The 23,442-nt window shown below is 35.0% G+C and overlaps 4 protein-coding genes across 15 annotated transcripts in view; 2 read left to right on the top strand and 2 right to left on the bottom strand.

Moving 5' to 3' along the window:
* LOC117109010 (laccase-1-like) overlaps positions 1–4,160 on the top strand; it is a 6,250-nt gene extending 2,090 nt beyond the window's left edge. Inside the window, exons 3-7 of the mRNA XM_033251232.1 lie at positions 813–1,012; positions 1,966–2,249; positions 3,259–3,385; positions 3,734–3,877; positions 4,141–4,160. Coding sequence (XP_033107123.1) covers positions 813–1,012; positions 1,966–2,249; positions 3,259–3,385; positions 3,734–3,877; positions 4,141–4,160 — 775 coding nt within the window. The remainder of the gene's footprint in view (positions 1–812; positions 1,013–1,965; positions 2,250–3,258; positions 3,386–3,733; positions 3,878–4,140) is intronic.
* A 1,166-nt stretch (positions 4,161–5,326) lies between these two features.
* On the bottom strand, positions 5,327–7,280 carry LOC117109020 (40S ribosomal protein S25-like). Its single transcript, XM_033251246.1, has 3 exons — positions 7,231–7,280; positions 6,170–6,250; positions 5,327–5,548 (listed from the first exon to the last, which is right to left on the bottom strand). The coding sequence occupies exons 1-3, from the start codon at positions 7,231–7,233 to the stop codon at positions 5,342–5,344; spliced, it is 291 nt and encodes a 96-aa protein (XP_033107137.1). The 5' UTR covers positions 7,234–7,280; the 3' UTR covers positions 5,327–5,341.
* A 240-nt stretch (positions 7,281–7,520) lies between these two features.
* Positions 7,521–13,894, top strand: LOC117109022 (histone H4 transcription factor-like). The gene is made up of 10 exons (XM_033251249.1): positions 7,521–7,657; positions 8,061–8,246; positions 8,474–8,700; positions 9,163–9,271; positions 9,401–9,553; positions 10,414–10,491; positions 10,909–11,029; positions 11,493–11,631; positions 12,514–12,638; positions 12,953–13,894. The coding sequence occupies exons 2-10, from the start codon at positions 8,072–8,074 to the stop codon at positions 13,173–13,175; spliced, it is 1,350 nt and encodes a 449-aa protein (XP_033107140.1). The 5' UTR covers positions 7,521–7,657; positions 8,061–8,071; the 3' UTR covers positions 13,176–13,894.
* Positions 13,895–14,538: 644 nt separating this feature from the next.
* The window catches only part of LOC117109007 (POU domain, class 2, transcription factor 3-like), a 33,520-nt gene continuing 24,616 nt past the window's right edge, over positions 14,539–23,442 (bottom strand). For 11 of the 12 annotated variants that reach the window (XM_033251223.1, XM_033251227.1, XM_033251221.1 and 8 more), the window contains 4 exons: positions 23,083–23,217; positions 21,577–21,669; positions 19,588–19,887; positions 14,539–19,448 (listed from right to left, as the gene is read on the bottom strand). In XM_033251223.1, coding sequence (XP_033107114.1) covers positions 18,528–19,448; positions 19,588–19,887; positions 21,577–21,669; positions 23,083–23,217 — 1,449 coding nt within the window. In that variant the 3' untranslated portion in view covers positions 14,539–18,527. The remainder of the gene's footprint in view (positions 19,449–19,587; positions 19,888–21,576; positions 21,670–23,082; positions 23,218–23,442) is intronic. The other variant, XM_033251229.1, reaches the window with a different exon arrangement.

Here is a 23,442-nt window from a genome sequence, read left to right as displayed (position 1 = left end):
TAAAATAAAACCACAATTCGTCGGGGAGAAATAACATGTATATGTATTTTCTACAGTAGACTGTAAAATCGATTAAATAAGCCTTTGAAACCATTAAATTGTCATATTTTTTGGGGGGGCTTCGCCACTTACGGGAGACTTTAAGCGACGCCCGACCACGCCCACTTTTTCGTCGGGGACATCACACCTCCCCCTTCGTAGGGGACGTCAGCCCCCCACCCCCCTGGTCGGGAAAATCCTGGCGCCACCCCTGCCCTCTCTGTTACGCCACTGAAATCACGTTCGTCTTAACGCAGCCACTGGCTGAATAATATAGAGGTAGGCCTTTCACACGGTCGACTATAATATGGGCTGTATTCGGCCTGAGTTTGCCAGCAAATAACTGTATCTGTATATGAATTACCAAATATGTACCGGTATGCTTACACCATCAGTTAACAAACGCATGAATAATAATGATTTATTGTTTTCATGAACTGGTAGACAGTTTAGAGATTTACGTAGATTTTTTTTTTTTTCGATCTGTGTCCTTTTTAAATAAACAATTTTTTTTGTTTTTTTTTTGTTCAAGTTTGGGTTTTATAACAACTTTAAACAAAGCACTTTGTTATTAATCTTTGATTTCAATTGTGTTATTGTTTGTTAGGTAATTGGTAATATAAATTTTTTGTTCAAGTTTGGGTTTTTTAACAACTTTAAACAAAGCACTTTGTTATTAATCTTTGATTTCAATTGTGTTATTGTTTGTTAGGTAATTGGTAATATAAATAAAATATTACGTTTATAGAAAAAGGTTTTTTATTTACTCCTAGGGTTGATTTTGTGCTGAAAGCAACTGCGTATCCCTCCTCTTACTGTATATATTTCTACGGTACAGACACGAGTAATTGTACAGACAATGGAGCGGCTATGTTGGTTTATAAGAATCAATCTTTTGGTAACAAGATCTGCACAAGCACAGAAAGTTCGAATATAAAATCGACATTTTCATTATTCGATACGCATGCTCTTGGTAAGACATTTTAATGTGAATTTTACGAAATCTTGCATTGTTAGTCAAAAAAGAAAACGATTACATCACATCACATCTAAGCCAAACACAATTTCATATGCGCGTGACGTGTGAGCGGATCGTCGCACGATCCGTTGTGCATCATTTTGTGCGCAGTCTCTTGAAATTTTATCGTCAACCAAGGCTGTGCGTTATGTTTTCGTTAATCGTGCCAACAAAACGATTGGGTGGATCCTGAAAGTGGGTAGGGGAGGGGGTCGGCGACTTCCGGATACCACCCCCTCCTATGACATTTTAAAGTGCCTTTTTAGTTAAAAAAAAAAAAAACAAAAACAAAAAAAAAAAACACATTTCACACATATGGTAAGCTACTAGATGGTTTTTTGTGTTTATTTATGAGATTAAATTTCAAACTAATCTAATCATGTTTTTTACTTTTAAGTTAGAGTTGGAAAATCGGCTCCAAAAATCTAAAATATATGACTATGGAGGAAAAGTAATTCCTCCATGGTATGACGTAATCAGTGTACCGTAGCTTTTGCAAAATATTTCTTCTTATTTGTCATTTTGTTCACAGCCCTTAGTAACTGGCATGTGATATAAGGCTAAATTAGCTAAGATAAAATATTGGGGTCACTTCTACAACAGTACAATATATTGTTACGCACTGAAGACACATTTTAAGGGGTTGGTCGCTTACCTTTCGACTTTTCCTCAAATTTTCGAACCTCAGCCCCAACCATGGTGGGTGTCGACTCACTAATGTACCCCCTACCCCATCTTTCAAAACAGATCTGCGTCCTTGAATGCAGAAATTGTTGCGAGAGTTATGATGGTAAACACTGTGTCGGCGACGACTTTCAAGATGAACGTTGATCATAGCGTTCTAGAAAAAAAAAGTGCTAATTCCGAGTATGTTTCACAATTAACCATTCTGTTTGTTTTCTCTAAAGAACCTCTAGATCCTCAAATGAGCATTTCCGATGAAAAATACGTTATCTCGTTAACTTCGCACCATTCGCCAATAGTATCAAACGATGGCAGGATATCTACAGACGGTAGAATACCCAGCTACCAAATTGATAACGTTGTATTTTCATATCCATCATCACCGTTTCTGACCCCAAACCTAAGGAGTTTCGAAACGTGTAGCCCGAATGGAAATATGTTGGGTTATGCCTCATGTAGTAGCAATGAATGCCGCTGCACCAACGTATTGAAACTGAAACAAGGACAGGTAATGTGACGCAGATTAAAATGTTATTTCCTATGATACTATACTGTTACCACTGTTATAGGGTAGCTAAATTTGCTAACGAAATTCTCTTTATATTTCAGTCTGTCGTGTTTAATAAGCAATATATTTTTAAAGGTAAAGGTAATAATGGTAGGAGAATGTCATTGTGCTGAATTGCATATGGACGTGGTCCGTAACTTCCTCAGCCGCCGTAGACAGGCACTTCTGGCTTCATAATAAAAATATATTTATTGGATTCACTTTTGCATCAATGGCACACATCAGACAATACCTGATGGTGCATCCATACGAAAAAAGTAAAGAAATTAAATCAAATTCAAAACAAAAGGAACAACGTAAACAAGGGTGAATTAAAGGCCTATGGTTACAGTATGATAGAGGTGGTTATTGAAGGTAACTGCATTGACATCATTCCACAACATAACCCCCTACTCTTCCAAAAGATGCAATGGGTTCTTTAAAGTGCACACTATAGAGAACTAATTTTTTAAAACTGTTGATTTTGCATGTTTTTAATGTTTCCAGAACCGGTTGGCCTCTGCTTTATGAGAGTGGGAATAAAGAACTACTACAGTAATATAGGTTTATTTTTTTTTAAGGAAGAGAAATCTGCGACTGTGTAAAAAATAGGTTGCTCATCCGGTTTTCAAATGGGTAACAAATCCATACTGTAGAGTAGATACTAAAAATTACTTATTCGAAAAACATATTGATTTAGGATCGGCTACAAAATGAATTCATGACGTAATAGCATTCGTCATCATTTTTGTAAGACGTGACACATTTATATTCTCTTCTCATTCAAACGAAGCAAATGATTCCGAAGACGCAACTCAATATAGGTACACCAGTTCTTTTGCACGCAATTAATATTTTCTGTAATTTGTGAATTTTGTAAGTACTTCTATCATCGAAATTTCCATTCTACAATGATGAGGTGAATGACAAAGTAATATATTGTAGTATGATATCGTATTCTTTGTTGTAGATTGTTGATTTTTTTGTCATCAACAAAGATTCTGTGAGTCACTCAATGCATCTCCACGGTAATTCATTCAGAATTCTTGCTTTGGATTCCGTCGAAGATATCACTCACTGGACAAGCGATAAACTAGGTAATATTTAATATACATATTTTGTTTTTTCCACTTTGCTGAAGCAAGATTTTGTAATGACCACGAATTTAAGAATCAATCAATAGGAAATGTTTGTATGACGCACGTTTCTATGACAATAAGATGCTCGCACGGTGCCGATACTACTACTTTATCTATAATCGCCTTTGAAACAAGAACATTGAAAATGCCGTGTTCATACATTCAGAAACCAGATGAAACTATTTGAGATCGACTTTGAAACACTTAAAAATACATGTATTTCTTGTTTCTCAAATATTTATACTGTATTATTTAATTCAACCTTGAACTATTGAAGTAATTGTTGAAATGTTTACTACTCTGCAGCAAATGTGCGTCAGACTCCACCTGAGCTTGCTGTCATAAAAGACACCGTTAATGTACCGGCACACGGCTACGCCATCATCAGGTTGCTCCTTAATAATCCCGGATATTGGATTACCAGCCCAACTTCCATGCAAACAATATATGGTATATGTGTTACCTCATCTAAATCTGGTTACAATTATTACAGTACTGTACAGTTGAACTTGCCTAAGTCAAATCCAAAATGCCATTGAAAAATTGTTCAACTTAGATAAAATTTGACTTACAGATTGTTAATTAAGGGAAAACACAACAATTTGGCATGTAAAATAAGTTCGACTTAGAAATTATTCGACTTAGGCTTGGTTTAACTCTATACAGTACTAATGTTTTTTACAATTAAATGTAAATAATATATATATATACAGGGATGTCACCAGCTTTTTGAATTGCCGGTCGGCGATCATTCCGCGTTTTCCCGGGGGCGGGGGTGCCAAAGCCCCCCCCCCCGTTTTCCCGGGGGCGGGGGGTCACCGTATTCGTGAAAGCTCTTAAAAACCAAAAGGCCTAAGTAAGTCGAGCAGGCCTAGGCCCAAGGCTAGCTGACGCGATTTTTTTTGGCTAGGCCCACCCAGGTAGGCCAGGCCCAGGTAGGCCTAGGCCAGAATTTGAGGAATACAACAAAACAGATGAAGATGAGACTTACTGTAGGCCTAATTAAATTCAATAGTTGACATGCTTTGTTTTAGATTAAAAAATAATAATGAACAAATCCTGGCGACAAAACGTCGATCCGACTGTACCCAGCCGCATTGTTTGCCGTAATTTCACATGTTTGACGATTACCACGACGAATGTGTATGTCACTGATTCATGTGCACTAATTTATTTATTTTTTGTCTTATTTACACACATTATATATCACTTATAATTAAAAGTGAAAAACTTAAAATACAAAATAAAAACAAAGTAAAGAAATAAAACATAAATCATGTTTCGTAAATTTTTAATAATCTTCCTGCCCCAGACCATGATCTCATAATAAAACACTTGAACGGTCACGATTTCAACTTTAACCTTTGAATGTGTACAGAGCAACCGTGTCATGCCAGCCCACGATGTTTGCTATGACTCAACTGGGCCTAGGCTTTTAAGTTAGCGATGAATACCAGGGCAGTGCAGTATTTTGTTACAATTAATGTAACCACAGAAACATTTATTGTATTCTTATTGTCTTTATCTATCAATTTAGCTTGTCTATTGTGTGTAGGTAAATTATTTTGTTACAATTTGTAAACTGTTGAAATAATAGTGGTGGTCGGGATCCTGTAAATCCTGGTCGGAAATGTTGAGTGCTGGACGGGCCCGTCCACCGCCGACCAGCGTGGTGACATCCCTGTATATATATAATAGTACCAGTAATACACCGTACTGATGTTCTTATAATTAAAAGTAAATAAAATAGTACCGGTACTCAGTACAGGTACTTTCAGTTTTACCCAGTCACCAGTCAGTAAATTTTTTTTTATACATTTTTAACTTCTGAAGTACTGTCAAAATAAAGCAAATTTATTTCCAACACAATATATTCAAAAACATTAAAAACTATACAGGTATACAGTACTTAGATTAAAGGAAATGATGACACCAACCTTTTCTGAGCATTTCTTCAAGAGCTTTTCTGGCTAGGGAACCCCGGATCTTCAATCTCTCAGATACCACAGAGGGGGTGATGAGTTTGTAGCTTGGTACCTCTTTGTAGAACTTATCGTACGTAGCCTTGTCAAATAATACAAGATTGTTGAGCTTATCTCTGACCTTTCCCTTTGACCACTTCTACAGGAGGGAAACAAAACCAACAAAATGGTAATCAGCAGTTCTTGGGGGAGAAAATATTAACTTTACATACACTATATAGTGAGTAAGTTTAAGATATTACCTACTAATTGCAAAATTCAATACCTGAGTATTAAATCCCAAACAAATATCTAGCTTAGTTGGTAGAGTAACCTAACTGTAATCTACAGCATCTAAGGATTGAATCCTGATGAGATATTTTTTTTGAACAGGTAAACACAAATCAGCGACCTAAAACTAGAAACACGATAGAAATGTCTACAAAACATATGTTTTACATAATAATTAAACAATATTGCAGAATGTTAGCAATTTCAATTCTTTGGTTTTTATCACAGGTAAATTTAGCTAGGCACACTAATGCGCTCCCGTCATCGATTCATGTCTGAACTCTAACTTACCTAGCTACCGTCAGCCTAACAGCAGTGATTGGCCAATCAGCTAACCAGAGGAAATTGACACCAGATCTAATTTACTATAATTGTTCAATTAATGAATGCTGCTGGGTACCAAAGAGGGATACGTAAAATTGATGTTTTATAGCAAGAAAAGAAAACATATTACAAAAGTTTGGATGACTTGAGGATATTGAATGCTTACCTTTTTCTTGGCTTTTCCACCAGAACTCTTGGGCTTGTCAGACTTCTTCGAAGTGCCTCCCTTTTGCTGCTGCTTGGGCGGCTAAATTAAAAGAAAATACACAATTTATAATCTAAATTAACTCAACTTTGCATGTAAAATCATAGGGAAATAAATAGGGTGTGCAGAATCGTACCATACTGTGAAGTAATTGTACGAATAATACTTCAACAACACCTGCGAACGAACGAAATTTCTTATCTTCGATCGTTGCTAAAATAAAACCATCTAAAACACACACTCACTACTCTTGCAGCAGCTGTGCACTGAATGACGAAGCGCATGTATCGGCGTTTCTATTGGCTAATCATGACGTAATATCATTTACCGTACCTTTAGCAATCGGAAGTTCCGATACGGTACCGTATCTCTAGCCACGGTGAATATTTTAAGATTACGTCAAGGTCAGACTAATTTTTGGCAAAATATGCGAGGAAATCGGCCCTTATTATTTTACAGCCAGGTTAATTTTCCTTATTATTATCCCTTATTATTTTATAGCCTGGATAATTCCTGCAAAACTTGCACAGAAAGCTAGGGACAGGCAAGCCTATACTATATTTAGGCTAGCCTAGGCCTGCCTATCTATACACACTCACTGACACAGCTGGCTTATTTGGATAGGATGCAAACATTTTTAACGAGCAAACTCTAAAATAATTCAACAACTTTGTTCTATATTCGAAGATCAAATAAACATTTCATTCATAGTGTGGGGTTGTTGCAGCCTTATCATCCTAACTTGACTAGGCCCAAACATACCTAGCCTAGCACTCGACTGTACATACACACCCTACCGCAAACCGTGGTGGTAGGCGATTGTCATGCATGGTAAATAAAACGGTGCCGAAGAAGGCTTTGCTTTATGTACAATTTTCACCCTTATTGAGATTAATATAATTATATATTAAGTGGTATAGGCCTATATAAATTATAATCATCTGTGACATAATTATTGTTAAAATAAAGCCAGTCTAAATATGTATATGGTAAGATAAATTATGAGCAACATTTCAACAAACCATCGTGCTTATTAGGCGATTGCAAGAGGCTTGAGCGCATGCGTGTAAGATATCACGTGGAAAAAATAATTGCCATGCATGCTTAAACCGAGGAGCTAAATTTCTATTCAATAAGAAAATATCTAACTTGATAGTTGTATCAATGTGTACTGTATTTAAGTATAAAAACGACTTTTCAATATATTTCTAACTTTTAATTAAAGTTATCTATATTTATAAGAATAAAAGAAGACTAGCTAATTATTTTATTGGAAGTATCCATTTATGAATCCTATTTTGATGTACTCTCTGGCAAAATATGGTGGCGCGCCACTAGGTCATCTTTAAAAACACCAGCAGCCTACCTTCTCTATACGTAAACATAAGAGTTGCATTAAGGATTTGCGTCATTTGGGGCTACTATTTCTAGTAAAAACATTACTTACAGGTACAGCTTCGCTAGTCCCTTTCATATTACATCACACTAGTTTATGAAAGTGCCGCTTTATTTTTGCCTTGTATTATTTTCTGAAACTTCCAAATAATCCCCACTTCATTTCAGCAGATTAGTTTTATTAGGCTAGGCCGCCAATATCTGATTGATAGAGTTTAGTACTACTAGGCCTAGTAGTGAAGACTGAAGTACTCCGCCGCCACCAGCCAGACTAGCTAGAGAACAACGCCTACTACTCTAGCCTAGATTACGGGCCTAGGCTAGCTTTATCTAGAGGCCTATCTGCCTGTAGATACTAAGGCGTTTGTGATATATATAGGAAGGTAGCTTTATCTAGGCCTCCATCAAAGCAGTTTGATTTTATGTTGTAATCTGTTTTATGAAATTTTCATTTCAGAGAGAGTAGGCATGCCACGTAACCTGAAAAAGAAGCCAATGGAGCTACACTGTGAATGGTGCTCCACTAAGGAAGTCTTTGAGGATATGCCATTTTATTTGCTGCACATTAAATCACACATGCTAGAGTTCCTTCCCAAAGGAATAACACCGGACAATTACATGGACTTCAATATTGTTATTGAAGGTGATTTTTGTCTCTCGTTTTTACATTTTTTTTGCATCAACAAGAGTGATCCGTTTTTTTCATCATTTTCAAAAAATAAAGCAAGAGGGAGAGATTAACAGAACCTGTAGAGCAGTATACTTTTATGAAAATTACAAAATAATGATCTTCCCAACTTATTGTTTAGCTTAGTGACAGAGTGTAAGATCATCTTGTATTTATCTGAAGGTTGCTTTTCATTCTTTTAGGGACCGTAGAGTACCACTGTCTTTGGAGAAATTGCGGCTATATTACAAATGGGCCCATTTCCCTTCTCCGACATCTTTACTTTCATGCATATCATACAAAATTAAAATGGTGGGGACATCAGGAAAGAGTGAAGATGGGAAAGGCATTATGCCAACTCGATGCCCAAGGGGGAAATCTGATCCCGGAATTGCCACAGAGCTTTCAGTGTGGATGGCAAGGATGTGAAGTAAGTACAGAATAGTAGAAAGTTGTAATTGTCCTGATTTTATTTACAGATACAGTACTATCACAAATAAATGCAGTGTGGTGCAGTGGAAATAGTTTGGTTTCCCAACCTGAAGGTTGGGGTTTCAATCCTTCGTTGTGCATTTTGCTTGTGTCCTTACGCAAGGCACTTTATCTACCCAGTTGTATCAATTGATACCAGCAAATTGCTGGGAGTAACCTGCGGTGGAATGGCGTCCCACCCCAGGGGGAGCATCACACTCTCAACCACTTCACGCTACAGCCCTGTGATTTTATGAGCCCCTAGACTCGGACTTATTTTTACTGTCAAATCCATAGAATATTTGTAAATAAAAATTTGCTCAGACAAAATTTTTTCCATTGGTGTTGACCATTATTTTTTATTTACTACATAGTTATGGTAATAAAAAAGTTATATCTCTTTATATGTATGCTGTGTTAGTTTGTGACAGACAATCCAGAGGCTTTCCACTACCATGCCGAGGATCATGGAATAGAAAGTGTTGGAGAAGTTGAAGATGGCAAGATAATTCATCGTTGCGAGTGGCAAAGTAAGATATGTATTTTTTTTTAAATTTCTGATCATCATACATTTAAACGGCCTTATTATTAAGAATACTGATACTAAAATTTTAGTTCTTATGGAATGATTATTTACTACTTTTTTCTTCATTTTCCAGGTTGTACATCTATTACTAAAAACAATTTTAAATTGCAAGACCATATACGCACCCACACCCAGGCCAAACAATATGCATGTGTAGTGTGTGGTTCGTTATTTGCCAATCGTAGCAAGTTTTTTGATCATATACACCGCCAGATAGCTCTGGACCGTAAGTAATCAATTTATTAATACACTTAAAAATCTGAGTTGACCAAACAAATTTAAACAATAAAATTCAATATTTTATTGCTTGCTTGCTTATTAACTTATAATATTTTCAAGAAGGTTACTATATTTCAATTCAAAATTGTAACAAGAAATTATTTCCCCCACCACTTTACAGAAATGCTTAAATAATACTGCACCTGTCAACTTTGCTTACGTCCGATGCGCGAGACAAAAAAAACTATTGTATATAGAGCCCTCTATGTAAAAATCACAAAATAAAGGGCCCTCCATGGTATGTTTTTTATATTGGAGTGATCGAACTGCTACTGATTACAGTTGGTCGGTAAACCTTTGTAAAATAAATTTATATGGCCTTGTATGATGCGTGAGATAATACAACGTAGACATGAAAAGTGGATGCTCATGCTTGAGACTTGCTCATTATGCGTGAGAGTTGGCAGATGTATACCTATATTCTTTGCATAGATCCTTAAATTGACTAATAAGGCCAAAGAATTATTGTTGTATAAGATAATTCATAGAACTGTGCATGCCCGTATCTAAGGTCAGTCGACATAAGCTTATATGCTGTTGTACAGTTCAAATTATGGATTGGCATAAAGATATTTTTGAATACTTGGATTGGTTGGTCAGCAAATTTAATTTTGTTGATTTGTTTTATGCTAAGGCCTAACAACCATGACTCACCCCATGTATTTTGCTTAGTAAAATAAATAAAACCGGGATAAAATATATGGTTAATTTTTCAAGTTTTATAATTAAAGTTCGAAATGTGAGCTTTCAACAATAAAAAAAGTGACCAATTTCCTCTCTTATGTCATATTATACTTTTTTGTATAGAACAAAAGTTCCAGTGTTCACATTGTTCAAAGATTTATGCAACAGAAAGACTACTCAGGGACCACATCAGGTCGCATGGTAAGTTGGTCTACACAGTTTTAATTAATAACTAATTTATACATTTCTAATGTACCTTGTTACCCAGGGGCAGATTTAGAGGGTGCGGACATGGACCACCTAGGATAGTGTTGTCTCACAATCAGCCATCTTTTCTTGTTACCCCTGGTCATTTGGTCAACATGCTTAAGAACACAAGGTTGTATTGTTGCTGTGATATTCAGAGTAGTTGCATGCAACACAACCAGGTACCAATTTAGATTTCTTCGGTGTGATGCACACCAAGGATAATCCACGAAAAATTTCAACCATTGAACGAACCGCACACAAGTATCATGTAACTCGTCCTCATATAATAACAACATTGAATGAATATGTAAATGATGACTTTGAATATTGAAGTATAAATAAAAAATTATGTATTGGTTGTTGTTTTAGTAAATAATTACAAATGCCCGCATTGTGAGATGACATGTCCAGCCCCATCTGGAATTCAGAAGCATATCCGATGGAGACATTCGAATGAAAGGCCCTTTGCTTGCCAATACTGTGATCGTTCGTAAGTCTTTTGTGTATTTTAGGTTTTTCGTTCATTGTTTTCAAACCCACTAGGATGGGATTATGTGCTTTGTTAACTCAGTTATTAAATTTGATGCAAAAAATGAATAAAGCATATATTATGTAGTTGTTATTAGTAATGAGAAATATTCCTGGTACGACTGTTGAATCGACGAATCCGAACTCCCCTCCCTGTGATTGTGAGCGGCAGTGTGAACAGATCGTCATTAAAAATGATCCATTGCACTTGCGTTGTGTCGTTGCGTTCTTTATAGAATCACATCTGCCAATTACCGCTGTGTGCAGTAAGTGGCAGGATTATCAGGCTTTGAACCCAGGAACCTTGGATTGTGAGGCAAGCATGTCAACCAACAAGCTATAGCTCCAAAATTTGTGTTAAAAAATATATCTCTGTTTAGTAAAAAAAAATATGTAGTAGTTAATCCATTTCTGTTACCTTTCAGATTCAAGAGTTTAAGTGGACTGCGAGGTCATTTGGATTGCCACAACCAGCAGCAAATTTACGAGTGCTGTTTCGAAAATTGTAAATTTAGGAGCACAACTCTAAGCAATCTACAATGCCACTTTAATATTTATCACAAAGTAAGACTCATTTTTTAATATTCTGCATTTGCGCAAATATATTCTATGCTGTGGCACTGACATTCCCCTGTAAAATGGAATGTGTGATGTGGAAGGCTGACAGCAGTTGTCCAATCAGGTCAGATATTGAGTAATTTTGACCTAGCTTCTACAGTATAATAAATTTAATCATGCTCCTGTCAGGAGCCTATTTTTGACCTGGGTTGGCATTTTGCCTTTTTTTTTTTTACTTGAAGTTACTTCTTTAGCTTTAATGTTTTGTTAAACTAATTTATTTTTATTTATTTATTCTATTTTGTTAAATTTTTAAAAGTTATTGCTAGCCATTTCAAGGGTCTTTGTAAATAATATGTGAATTGTAGTACTGTATTTGTGTGTCTGTTATACAGCATCATGATACGTTGACTGCCAGACCTTTTTTTTCAGGTTCCTTCCCATGTTCTAAAACAAGTTTACATGTACAAACATACTTTTTTGAAATTTAACTAGTCATATATCATCAAAATCGTGCGTCTAATAAATTGGCGGGAAAATATCAGGGGAGGAGTAAACTTGTCGCCAGCAATGGGATAGTACTTTTTATTGCCTCTGCCAAGTGCGAGTTTTCTCATTCGTTTTTTGCATAGGTTGGTATATGTTCAGAGGGCGCCCCCCCACCCCCTCATGCAATCGAGTGTACTGCTGGCAACAAAACACAACAAACATACATATATTATTTGTACGTTATCGTCTAGGTGTATCTTGCCCAAACTATTAGTAATAGACACTAAAATGTTACCCCGGTTTTGATGAGTATAGTCGTCCCTATTGCCCTCAGCAACACATGCTGGCAGCAAACATGTTAATTAAAGGATTGTTAGATTTTATTATTTTTGTTTTCAGTTTCAAGGGAAGGCATGTTATAGCTGTCATCTTTGTGATAAAAAATTCACGCGAGGATTTAGTTTGACCAAGCATCTCAAGGGCATACACAAACTCAAGTGGCCAGCAGGTCACAGTAGATTCAGGTGAGTTTCGGTTTACTAGAATTATTTTAGTGCCCTCTGTTTATCTTCCTATGCAGTACAGTATATGGTTTAGTATGACGAAAGCCTATGAAAACAAGCTTACGATAACAAATATGGTTTTGTCATAACATAGATGATTCATGCCTTTTGCATGAATCAGGGATCATATTCAGCTCATACAATATATTGAAATATGTTAATGTTTTAAGCATGAATGACGATAATTATAGTGACGTGTTCGTTATCGTTTCCATAAGGTTGCAAAATCTCCCTAATGTGATGCATAATTCAACTATTATACTATTATCATTCAGGTACAAATGCTACGACGATGGGTTATATAGGTTACAGACAGTGCGCTATGAAAGTGTTGAGCTCACGGAACAGCTTATAATGGAGAGAGGAAACGCAGAACAAACAAATGCTTCAACTAGCCAATCGGATGTTTCTCAGAACCCGGAACAGGCAGTTGAGGTGGTGGTTGAAATGCCCCAGTGGCCTCAAGTTGCAGTTGAAATAACTGCTACAAGTCAGTGAATGCACAAGAAGTTTTTGTAACAAACCTTACATAAAATACTATAATAATATATTTTGAAAAGATTTAAGGTGTTTTGTGTGAATTTGATATATTTTGAATATATTGTGTTTTACTATATATTAAAAATGTATTTAATTGAATTATTAATCATGATTATGGGAAAAATCTAATAAAGTATAGCAATATTTCTTTCTACTTTTATAGATGATCTCATTAGTAACAAGAGACAAAAATAAATACAACCATACTCGGTATATTCATATTCAGTAGAACCGTTGGGAACCGAAAAATGTGTTCAATTAATAGAGGTTGGCCCTAGTGTTAAGATATACTGTACTTCCCTTCGTTTCATGGTCGAAAAAGTGTCTCCAAGGGGAATTCTACTGTATTATGATCAATATTGAGTAGGGCTGCTATTATAGCTATGGGAATCTCCACATAGAGGTCTATGTTCCTTGAAGGCGAAATTCTTACACATTACCTCTAATAGCTTAAATTAGAAATATTTGATGCTAGAAGAATACTGTATTTACACTCAATTTTTTATAATATTTTTAACCATTGGGTTGGCTAAGCCTAAATTCTATTATTTTAACCTAGAATCAACCTAGAAGTAAGGATAGACAGGGCTAGTAATTTTTTGTTTGTATTTGTATTGCCTTTTTTATGGTTTTTAATGTCTTCATTAACTGAATAAAATATGAATGGTTAATTAAAAGCAAGTTCGTTTGCTATGATTTTGTTTGAATGAGTCTCTTTCAAAATACTCTGCAATAAAAGTAATTTAGAGAGCATTTTAGCTCAGTTGGCTAAAGTGGTGGTAGCCACTGTGTGTGCGCTGAACCATGGACATCTCATGGTCCCTGTTCAATTCCCATTGCTGCTCTCCTTGGTTTCAGCTTACGATAGCGCATCGTCTTTCGGATGAGATGTTGTTGGTCCCATGATTAAATGGGGGTCCCAGCCGGACCGGGTCCCCCTAAATTTGTCAAAATTAAAAAAGAAAATTCAACTAAAATTTTCTAGGAGTGCCATTTCTGGCCATCTAGAGGTGCCACAATCAAATTTACTTATCTCAGCCCCAACCATGTTGGAATGAGGTAGTATAGACCCTCCACCTGTGAAAGTCCCTCTCCGGCCCCCCTCTATTTCAAATTCCTGGATCTGCCACTGACATTCTTTGGAAAAGAGTAGGGGATTGTCTCCCGGTGCACTGCTGAATAATCCAATCCAATAAAAAAATGGGGACAACCATAATTTTTGAGTAAGAGAAGGTAGTGTATAGACGCCCTATTTACACCTGGATCCAACCATTCCACTTGCACAAATACCTGTGACAAAAAATTACTGGCACAAAAGATGTACAAAACTTCCAGGATCTTTAATTCTTTAAAAAGGAGCATAATTAACATTGTACTAAATCTTTTTTAAAAAAAACGTAATATTACACAGTAAATAAAAAGATGAATTTGTAAACAAATTAGCTATGGAATTTAAAATCCCATCAGAAATCTTTCTAAAATGAAAGCTAAGATGAGAAATTCAGTATAAGAATTGCATTATTTCAATAAGAGGAACACGTGGAATTAATATATACATACAGGGACAAATATCAACACAAGCCACCGGGCAAAGAGCAATGCTGGAAAACCCTGTTAGCATTTAAGTGGATACTTTGATGCAATTTCTTAAGGTTGTGGAAATATTTCTGTGTGTTCTGTCTTAAACAGCAAAGAGTTAATTCCACAACATTTCTAAAATTGTTTCACAATTTGTAGTAAAATTTATGCATGAAAAACACCACCAGATTTCATCAGCGACATCACAATCAATCACGTTAAGATGGTTGGAAACATTCTGTTCAAGTTTGCCTAACATTGTTAGGGACTACAAAACATGTATGCATTTCTTAAAATCACTCTTAATTTCAATGAAACAAAACTAAGAACTAAATGTTGGACATTCATATTCAAATCAATGGAGATATACCTTAACTAAAAATTGAAACAATAATGTTGGTGCTATAATAGAAAATTCCTTTTTATTACTTTAAATTCATAAACACCATTTATGGTGGGTCCTTAGATTTCTGCATCTTTTAGAACAGAATGTTGGGCCTAACCACATAAAATAAAATAGGAATAAAAACATTACAAACTTACTTGTACAATGGCCCGTTACATAAACAACATCCCTTACATTCCAAAATTAACATACAGTATAATTATTTTTATTTCTAATTTTCTGGAATGTTCAATTTAAGACAACAAAAATGAAACAATTCTGAATAAATTATATGAAATTATTAAGAATTTGTGAGATAAAAGTTTTGCTTACATATTGTCATGGTATAATTTAATTCATCAGTTTATATTATGCTTAATACCAAGAGTGTGCGATGCAATTAACATTGTACTATTTGGTGTATGACTTTCATTTAGGCAGGTTTGGAAAATTCACCTTGGTTTACACAAGGCAGTAAGGAAGATTGCTAGTGTCTTAAATTAAATGTGCGTTACAATGGCAAAAAAACATTTCTTATTGCTGCCTGCTAATATAAAGGGAAATGTGTAAATCAACTAAGAATGACATGAATTCTATGCTCTGCCTGCAATAAAATATAGTATTTAAAAACTCTATTACATTCTTTAAATGGTGCTGCATTTAACTTGATTGCAGAACTAGGTATACAAAAATAACAAATAGTATTTGTTGATAATACTGTCTTCAAAATTTCAAGATCTAATTTGGGCAACTTTTTTTTTACCTGGGCAACCACCCAACTGGTCAATATTTGGGCATTTATGACACATGATCAGACACCTGTACAGGGTTTAGTCACATGATCGGACGCCTGGTGGTCGGTATTTCTTTCACCGTTTGACTCGGTTTGTATTGAAATTTGAAACATCTTACTTCAAATTTTTGTTTAACATTACCTGTATATGGAAATTTTATATAATGAATCTAACTCATACATGAGATGGTTTGAATTAAAATGTATTTTTTTAAATAAGTTATTTCCATTTTCAATGCCAATCTAATACTTTTAACACACAATTTAAGAAATGAAATTACAATTTATGAGATTTTTAGAACAATTAAAGACACATTATGAGCTTTACAAGAATTGGCATCATCAACATTATTATCAAAAACTGTATAATTGTCTTAATCAAAATCAGCATTATCAATATCATAACTACCACCATTATCAAGATAATCTATGGTTATCTACATAATCATCCTCAATCATTTCATTATCATCATCAGCACCATTGTTATCAACATCCAATTTAATACAAACCATACCATCATCACCAATTACGTTGAATCATCGTTATTTATTTCATTAAAACAATTATCAGCCTCCAATAATCAGTAGAGTGAACACCTTCTGTAAGCATTGTTTGATCTAAAGCCTGCTACACAAGCATAAATTCAGCTTATACCAGCAGTTCTCAAACTTTTTGGCTGACGACCCCAAAAATAACCAGGCATGATGTTTGCTGCGACCTACTGCCCGGCTAAAATTTGTAAACAAAACTTTTCTTTAAATTTTTAAATGATACTTAAAATGCACTATTTTTACTACGGCAAATTGTAGCAGGATATAAACTTAAATGTCAAAAAAACCCTAAAGAGTCTTGCAAACCTCTAATTTATTTGGCGACCCAATTTTGGGTCACGACCCATAGTTAGAGAAGCAGGCTATAATACCAGAAAATCTGTTAATGTTCGCGTTATTTTCTGTGCATATTTTGCCTCGGGAGGTAGTGAGAACATTTTTCAAGTCAATTATGCAACATGCACATACTTGACTAAAGAGCCTAGATGAAATCAGTCAATTAACCAATTAAAATTGCATTTTCTAGGTCAACAATTGTAATGTGCTCTAGTGCAAAAATACTGCATAAGGATGTGCTTTTGGCAATGCAGACTAGGTACAAACTTTTATATGAGGAAGAAAGCGTTGTTCACAATATCAAGATTTATGTGACAAATACCAGTGATTTGTCCATATTTAAGTATATGTCATCATCATGCCCATATATGGTTATCATATAACATAATTATGCCCATATATGGGTAAATCAATAAAATTTATCACATAAAAGTTGATCGTTTAGACAGAGGTTAATTATTGTTTATTATTTAGAGCTGAGCTGACTCCATTTGTGAGGCAGGCACTAGACTATCAAAAACCTGTTGTATGCCCATATATGGTCATGATGTGCCTATATATGGTCATGATGTGCCTATATATGGTCATGTTGTGATGTCATCATGACCATATTTAGGCATGATATATGTTTGTGTCAAACAAAAAAATTTGCTAGTCTAGAGAGGCTAAAAAAAGTGATGCTTATTTTTACCAGACTCTCACCCTTTAACATCTGTCACTAAGAATACTTTTTTAAAAGAAAATCTCAAAGAATTATATTTGGCAAAAAATAATAAAACATACTGTGAAATGCTCAATTAAATTAACATTATTCCTAACTGCACTAAAGTCTAAGTTTATGATATATTTTGAGCGGTCTAAAATAAGTTAGTAACAAAGGAAATGTCTTCATCCTTTTATAAATAGCCCTACGTTAAAATACAAACACGCAATATATTTACAGATATCTAAAAAATAATAAACTTATTGGATAATGATTGACAGAAATTTTAATCAATTTTATAATCTTGAAAAGATTTTGTATTATGTAAACATGATTGAGTCTTCTGGCATTACTTGTTTTTAACCATACAGAAACAATATTTGAGCATCACATTTTGCATTCATTCTGATACAAGTTTAACTTATATCAGAATTAATAACAAAGACACTTATAGAAAGAATACTGATACTTACTGAGAATACTGATGTAAGTTCTTTGAATCTTATGATTGTTGATGTTACTCATATTCATACATTAAAGGCAGTTTCATACCAAAATCAGTCATTGTTAAAACATGATCTTTAAAATCATAAGTCAGCAATCAATATAGAAATACTGTAGATTCAAATGTCCTGCTGGATGGGTCACCTCTTTAAAATATGGTATTCAAATAACAAATAAAAACAGAGCAGAAAGTAATAATTTCAAGAGGCTGGGTGATCTTGGGGGCGGGGAGGGGTTTGTCAGTATTGGTGTTCTATAATACAGTTTGTAATGCTAGATAAGCACACTCATAAGTTCAAGGTTCAACTAGTAACAGTCCCTGTCAGCGATACTCACCTCAACACACACTGACATAATTCAGTGCTGTAATCGTTTTTTTGTTTATTGCTTCCACGCAATTTACTTATACCAAAAAGAAATGTATAGCAATAGCATTTCGATACTGCTTGTAAAAACCGTTTATTTACTCGCTGTTGATACCTGTATTGCTGATGTGACTGTTTGTGAAATGGGCTGAGACACGATTACCTGTGTCGGTATCTGCGATACTGGATTAGAACCTGACTGAATGGTATTGGTGTTACTTTGCGAATTTGCTACTACCATTTGGGGATTGCCATTGGCTAGTGATGTGGTCAATGAGAGCGGTAGATTACTCGGTGTGAGCGTAAGTCCGGCAGCGTTTGCTACTGCATTTGCAGCGGCCAAACTCATGGCTGTGTTAGTGTTCGCTGAGGTAGAACAGACGGGATTCACCGCAAAGTTGAGTGGCACATTAAGCATGAAGCCTGACGGTAACACTTGTGGTTGGACAGACGACGTTGCAATCGGTGTAAGTCCTGGAATGGTGTTTGAGGTTGGAAGTGAGGTTGCTATCTGGCCCCCTCCTACTGTATTTGTTAACAACGTGGACTGGGGACTGATTAAGGATGTTGCTGGCAATCCAGGGGATAGTAGCGGCTGACTACCGTGACTAAATGGCGAATGTGGTGGGTTGATGCGTTTTTCTTTCTGACGTCTGTTACAGAACCAGACTCGCACCACCTCCTTTTCCATACCCAGAGATTGCCCAAGAATCAAGATCTCCTCGGATGTTGGTTTGGGATTATTCAGAAAACTTTTCTCAAGAGCTACACGTACATTAGTTTCAATACTTGTGCGCTTTTTGCGTCTCCTACCCAGACCATCCGGTGTACTGTGAGGAGAGCCAAGAAGAGCAGGGTTTGCGACAGTTGAATCAGCGTCCTCCAACCATTTTTGTAGCAACGGTTTTAACTTGCACATGTTTTTAAAACTTAAATTGAGTGCTTCAAATCTTGAGATGGTTGTTTGGCTGAAGTCGTTGCCATATAGCTTTCCCATTGCTAATCCAACATCACCCTAAAAAACATAAAATGCAGGTATCATATCTAATGATTATTGACTAAAATCTTACAGATGAAGCAAGGAAATTGTCTTACTTTGATGTCAGAGGTCACAAACAAAAACAAAATACTATTATTAATATTATTTAGCATACCTGGGTAAAACCCAACTTGATCCTTCTCTGTTTAAACTCTCGTGCAAACTGTTCCAGCTCCTCTAGATCTGTTGGCTCCTCACTAATGGTAGGGGGTTTAGCTTGCACCGGCACATGTTGCTGTTGTTGCTGCTGCTGCTGCTGTTGTTGTATTATTGCAGGTGGCTGTATTGCTGGTGTCACTATTGTTGCTGAGCCTGTTGTTGGTGTGGTACCTGTGGCTAGCGTTGCTGTTGGTATGATGGACTGACCACCGATTATTGTTTGACCCTGCAATAAATTTGCCTGGCCAGCAGTTAACTGAAAAATAAAATATGCAACAAAATATTTAGTAATTTTAGAAATATCAGTTTGCTGGTTTATAAAACAAGGGATAGCATGATCTAAAGTGACTAGAGCAAATTGTTTTATTGAGATGGGAGTTGGCTCAGGACAGACGAGTATGGCGATCTGAAACCAAATGAAGTAAAACCAACCTGTGCATTGCATTAAAAATTATACTGTACTGAAAATGGATAAGGGTAGCAGATAAATTAAGTAGTAAAAATATAACAATGATGATAATTTATAATTAGTGGATATAACAATAGTTATATAATTAGTAGTAATAATAACAACAATAAGAGATAATACTATATATGTAATTAGTGCATAAACTACAGAAATACACAAATCAATAATTAGTATTACTAACTGGTGACTGTATATAAATTTTACTATTAAGAATATTATGAAATCTAATTAGAGCTAAAATGAGTGAACTACAGTATCAGAAAATTATAACAATAATAATGAAAATTATTTATCGGTGATGATAATGGTGCTTATGAAGTAATTAGTGACAATTTTGTTAACAATGATTGTGGTGATAATAAAATTTATAATATCAGAGGTAGTGACAATGGAAAAGATGACAACCAGGACTATGATTGCCAATTGCGATTATGGTGATAAAGATGACAATATTGTTATCTGTAACAACAGCAATGATGGTGATGATATTCCTACAACAGCTACAATGGTGATAATCGCAATGTCACTGGTGCCGCAGACAGGAATTTTAGAAGCATTCAGAATAGAGTTGTGCAAGCAAAAAGCTAAACATCAATCAATGAAGTGCAATCAAGCTACATAGTTATTTTAATTGCAGACGTTAACTTTAATTGTTAGAGTTTAGTAAATGCTCCTGCACGATCATGTTCCTCCTATGCCACCATTAAAACACCTTGGCAAAATATTTTATTAAAACTGTTGGTGTAAATCAAAGGGTCTCAGCAATGTTACAATATTGTTATATGGAATTTCATTGGTTGTAGGTTCAAACATTCATAGAATGGACTTAAACTAAGCATTTGACAAAGTGCTGATGTTCTTGCCTCTTTGCGCTGTAGACCTTGGTCCAAGAAAAAGCTAAAACATCAAGCATTGAATTTAAGTAAGGCTCCGGAAAAAAAAAAAATTTATATGCTGTACAACTGATTTTTCTAAAACACAAAAAGGTTCTTTGACAAAAAACTTGAAGACGATAAATAAGATACAGATTTTTGAATATTTAAAAAATGGGGGAAAAGATGAAAAAAGGGGTGGTTACACTCCTTTTCCGCCAGTTTTTTGTCACACACCCTTTTTGTGCCTCAGAAAAATCAGTTCTATAACATATCAACATTTTTTTTCTCCGGCGCTTGGCTTTTAGGTATAATTGCTTAATTGTTTAAAAGTTTGTATTTGAGACAAGACAAACATACAAAAGTTGTTCTAAATAAACAGAAAATGTTGTTATGAGTTTTGGAAAATGAAGGTGATTTTGGTAGTGAGAAAAAATCCTTCCACTTTAATTCTGCACACTAAGATCTGAAAGCAAGTACCTCAGCCACTAAGTTACAGCTCTTGTACATCTTTTGTAGAAATTTACTTCTTCAAATTATAATTAATAAAAGTAATAAAAAGCATGTTTATGTGCAAAGCTTATCATAAAACATTAATATGTACCTGTTGAAGCATGCCCGCCTGCGTTTGTTGAAGCAAGCTCTGTTGCTGAGCTTGTTGCTGTAGTAACAGTTGCTGTTGCATGTTGGCAGGCATCTAAAGTTATCAAATAAAGCATGCATATGATTGGTCAATACATGGAATCAGGCAGGAAACACAGCCAGTGGTGATCAGCCTTATGAATAGTGTGGACTCATGCAAAATTTACAGTCTTAATATCTAATGATTACTGAATTAAATATTAAATAAATATATAACAATAGTTCTGTGTGGAATTGAACTAAATATGTTAGTTTAATATGAATTTAAATTGCATTCATGCATTAATTAGTATATTAGTAGTAAAATTGTTATTGAACTAGTTTATTAGAACTGATTAATAAATAATTTTTAATATTCATTAAGTTATTAATTGTAACACATAGGGATAATAAATGTTTAAATTCCAAGTAATAAATTTGAATCATTTTCCAGGCTAAGCCGGGTAAACCATTAATAAGTTTTACCTTTGGTTATGTAAATGTATTCTTTACACATTACTGTATATCATATTATATTATAATCAGCATCATGCCATTATCATTTATAATCATTATTGTCATCACATTATCATAATCAACATAACAACACTAATTGTTATAATTATTGTCATAATCATCGTTATTAACATTGTTGAAAGTTTGTTGCCATTATCACTGTTGGCATTATTGTCATCATTATCAATTACTACATTGTCATCATTGTCACTGTCATCATCGCCACCATAATAAAATATTTTGACTTCCTTATCCTGATCATAATCATATTCAGTTTTGGCACCACCATTAAGTTAGTATCAAGTTTAGAATAGCATACAATGCATTTATGTTAAATTTATATTTAAAAAAATTGTTTTTGTTTACTTTCCTATATTTTGCTATGGAAAAGCAGGGGTTTGAATGAACAACACAGCATACAATGTATTCTACAGGTTGTGACAATGATAGGGAAGGCACTGTATTGGGAAGGAACTTAACACAATCAATGAATAAAGCTACATGATTTCAACCAATCACACTGTATGCAGGGCAAAGCAACAAAAAAACTATGACAACCTGGCATGTAATAAAAGTTTTTTTAAATCAAGTAAGTTATTCAAAATAACTGCAAGCATACTACTGTAAGTAATTTAATCAGACTGATTCACTCAGCTAAGTTGACCATTTGGATTGGAATTTCACGCATAAGATAACCCACAGAAGTCAGAAGACTTCTTTTCGGGAGTCCTTTAGGTGGGAAATTAGGTAGTACACCTGAACACAATCTACTGCCCTTTTTAAAAAAAAAAGTGTACTGTTTTCTGTTACATATGTCTGGGACATAAAAACATGGAAACCAATGGCTTAAATGTGTCTTCCAAGAACTGAACCAGGGACCAACTACTGGAAAGGCTCTCCACAGTTGAGCACACACACAGACTTGTACTACCAGTACGACTGAGCTAAGCTGCTCACTCTTTGGCAACCTTACCTGTCCTGGCGTCTGGAGAAACACAAACTGCTGTAGGCCTGGGTTTTGCTGCTGCAGCTGTTGTAATTGTTGTAGGTCCGAGGCTGTAAACTGCTGTACCTGCGCACCTGCCATAGGCACTTGTTGGCCTAACATCTGTGAGACAAATAAGAAGTAGTTACTTGTATTGTATTTTAACAGGACTATAAATTATATTAAATTTGTATACATTTTAAAAACATTAAACATTATATCAAGAGAAAACACATGAATGTTAAGATGGCTCATGTCATAGATTATTAACACAACACTTTCAAGAACAAGAAAAATAGCAGCCATTAAAAAATTTCAACATTTCAAAAAATAATAATCGATGATAAC

The sequence above is a fragment of the Anneissia japonica genome, unplaced genomic scaffold (assembly GCF_011630105.1).
Source record: "Anneissia japonica isolate Jap-2015-1 unplaced genomic scaffold, ASM1163010v1 scaffold5088_len281106_cov177, whole genome shotgun sequence".
Taxonomy (NCBI): Eukaryota; Metazoa; Echinodermata; class Crinoidea; order Comatulida; family Comatulidae; genus Anneissia; species Anneissia japonica.
Note: the sequence above shows the minus strand (reverse complement) of the source record. Positions and strands in the feature narration are given on the sequence as shown.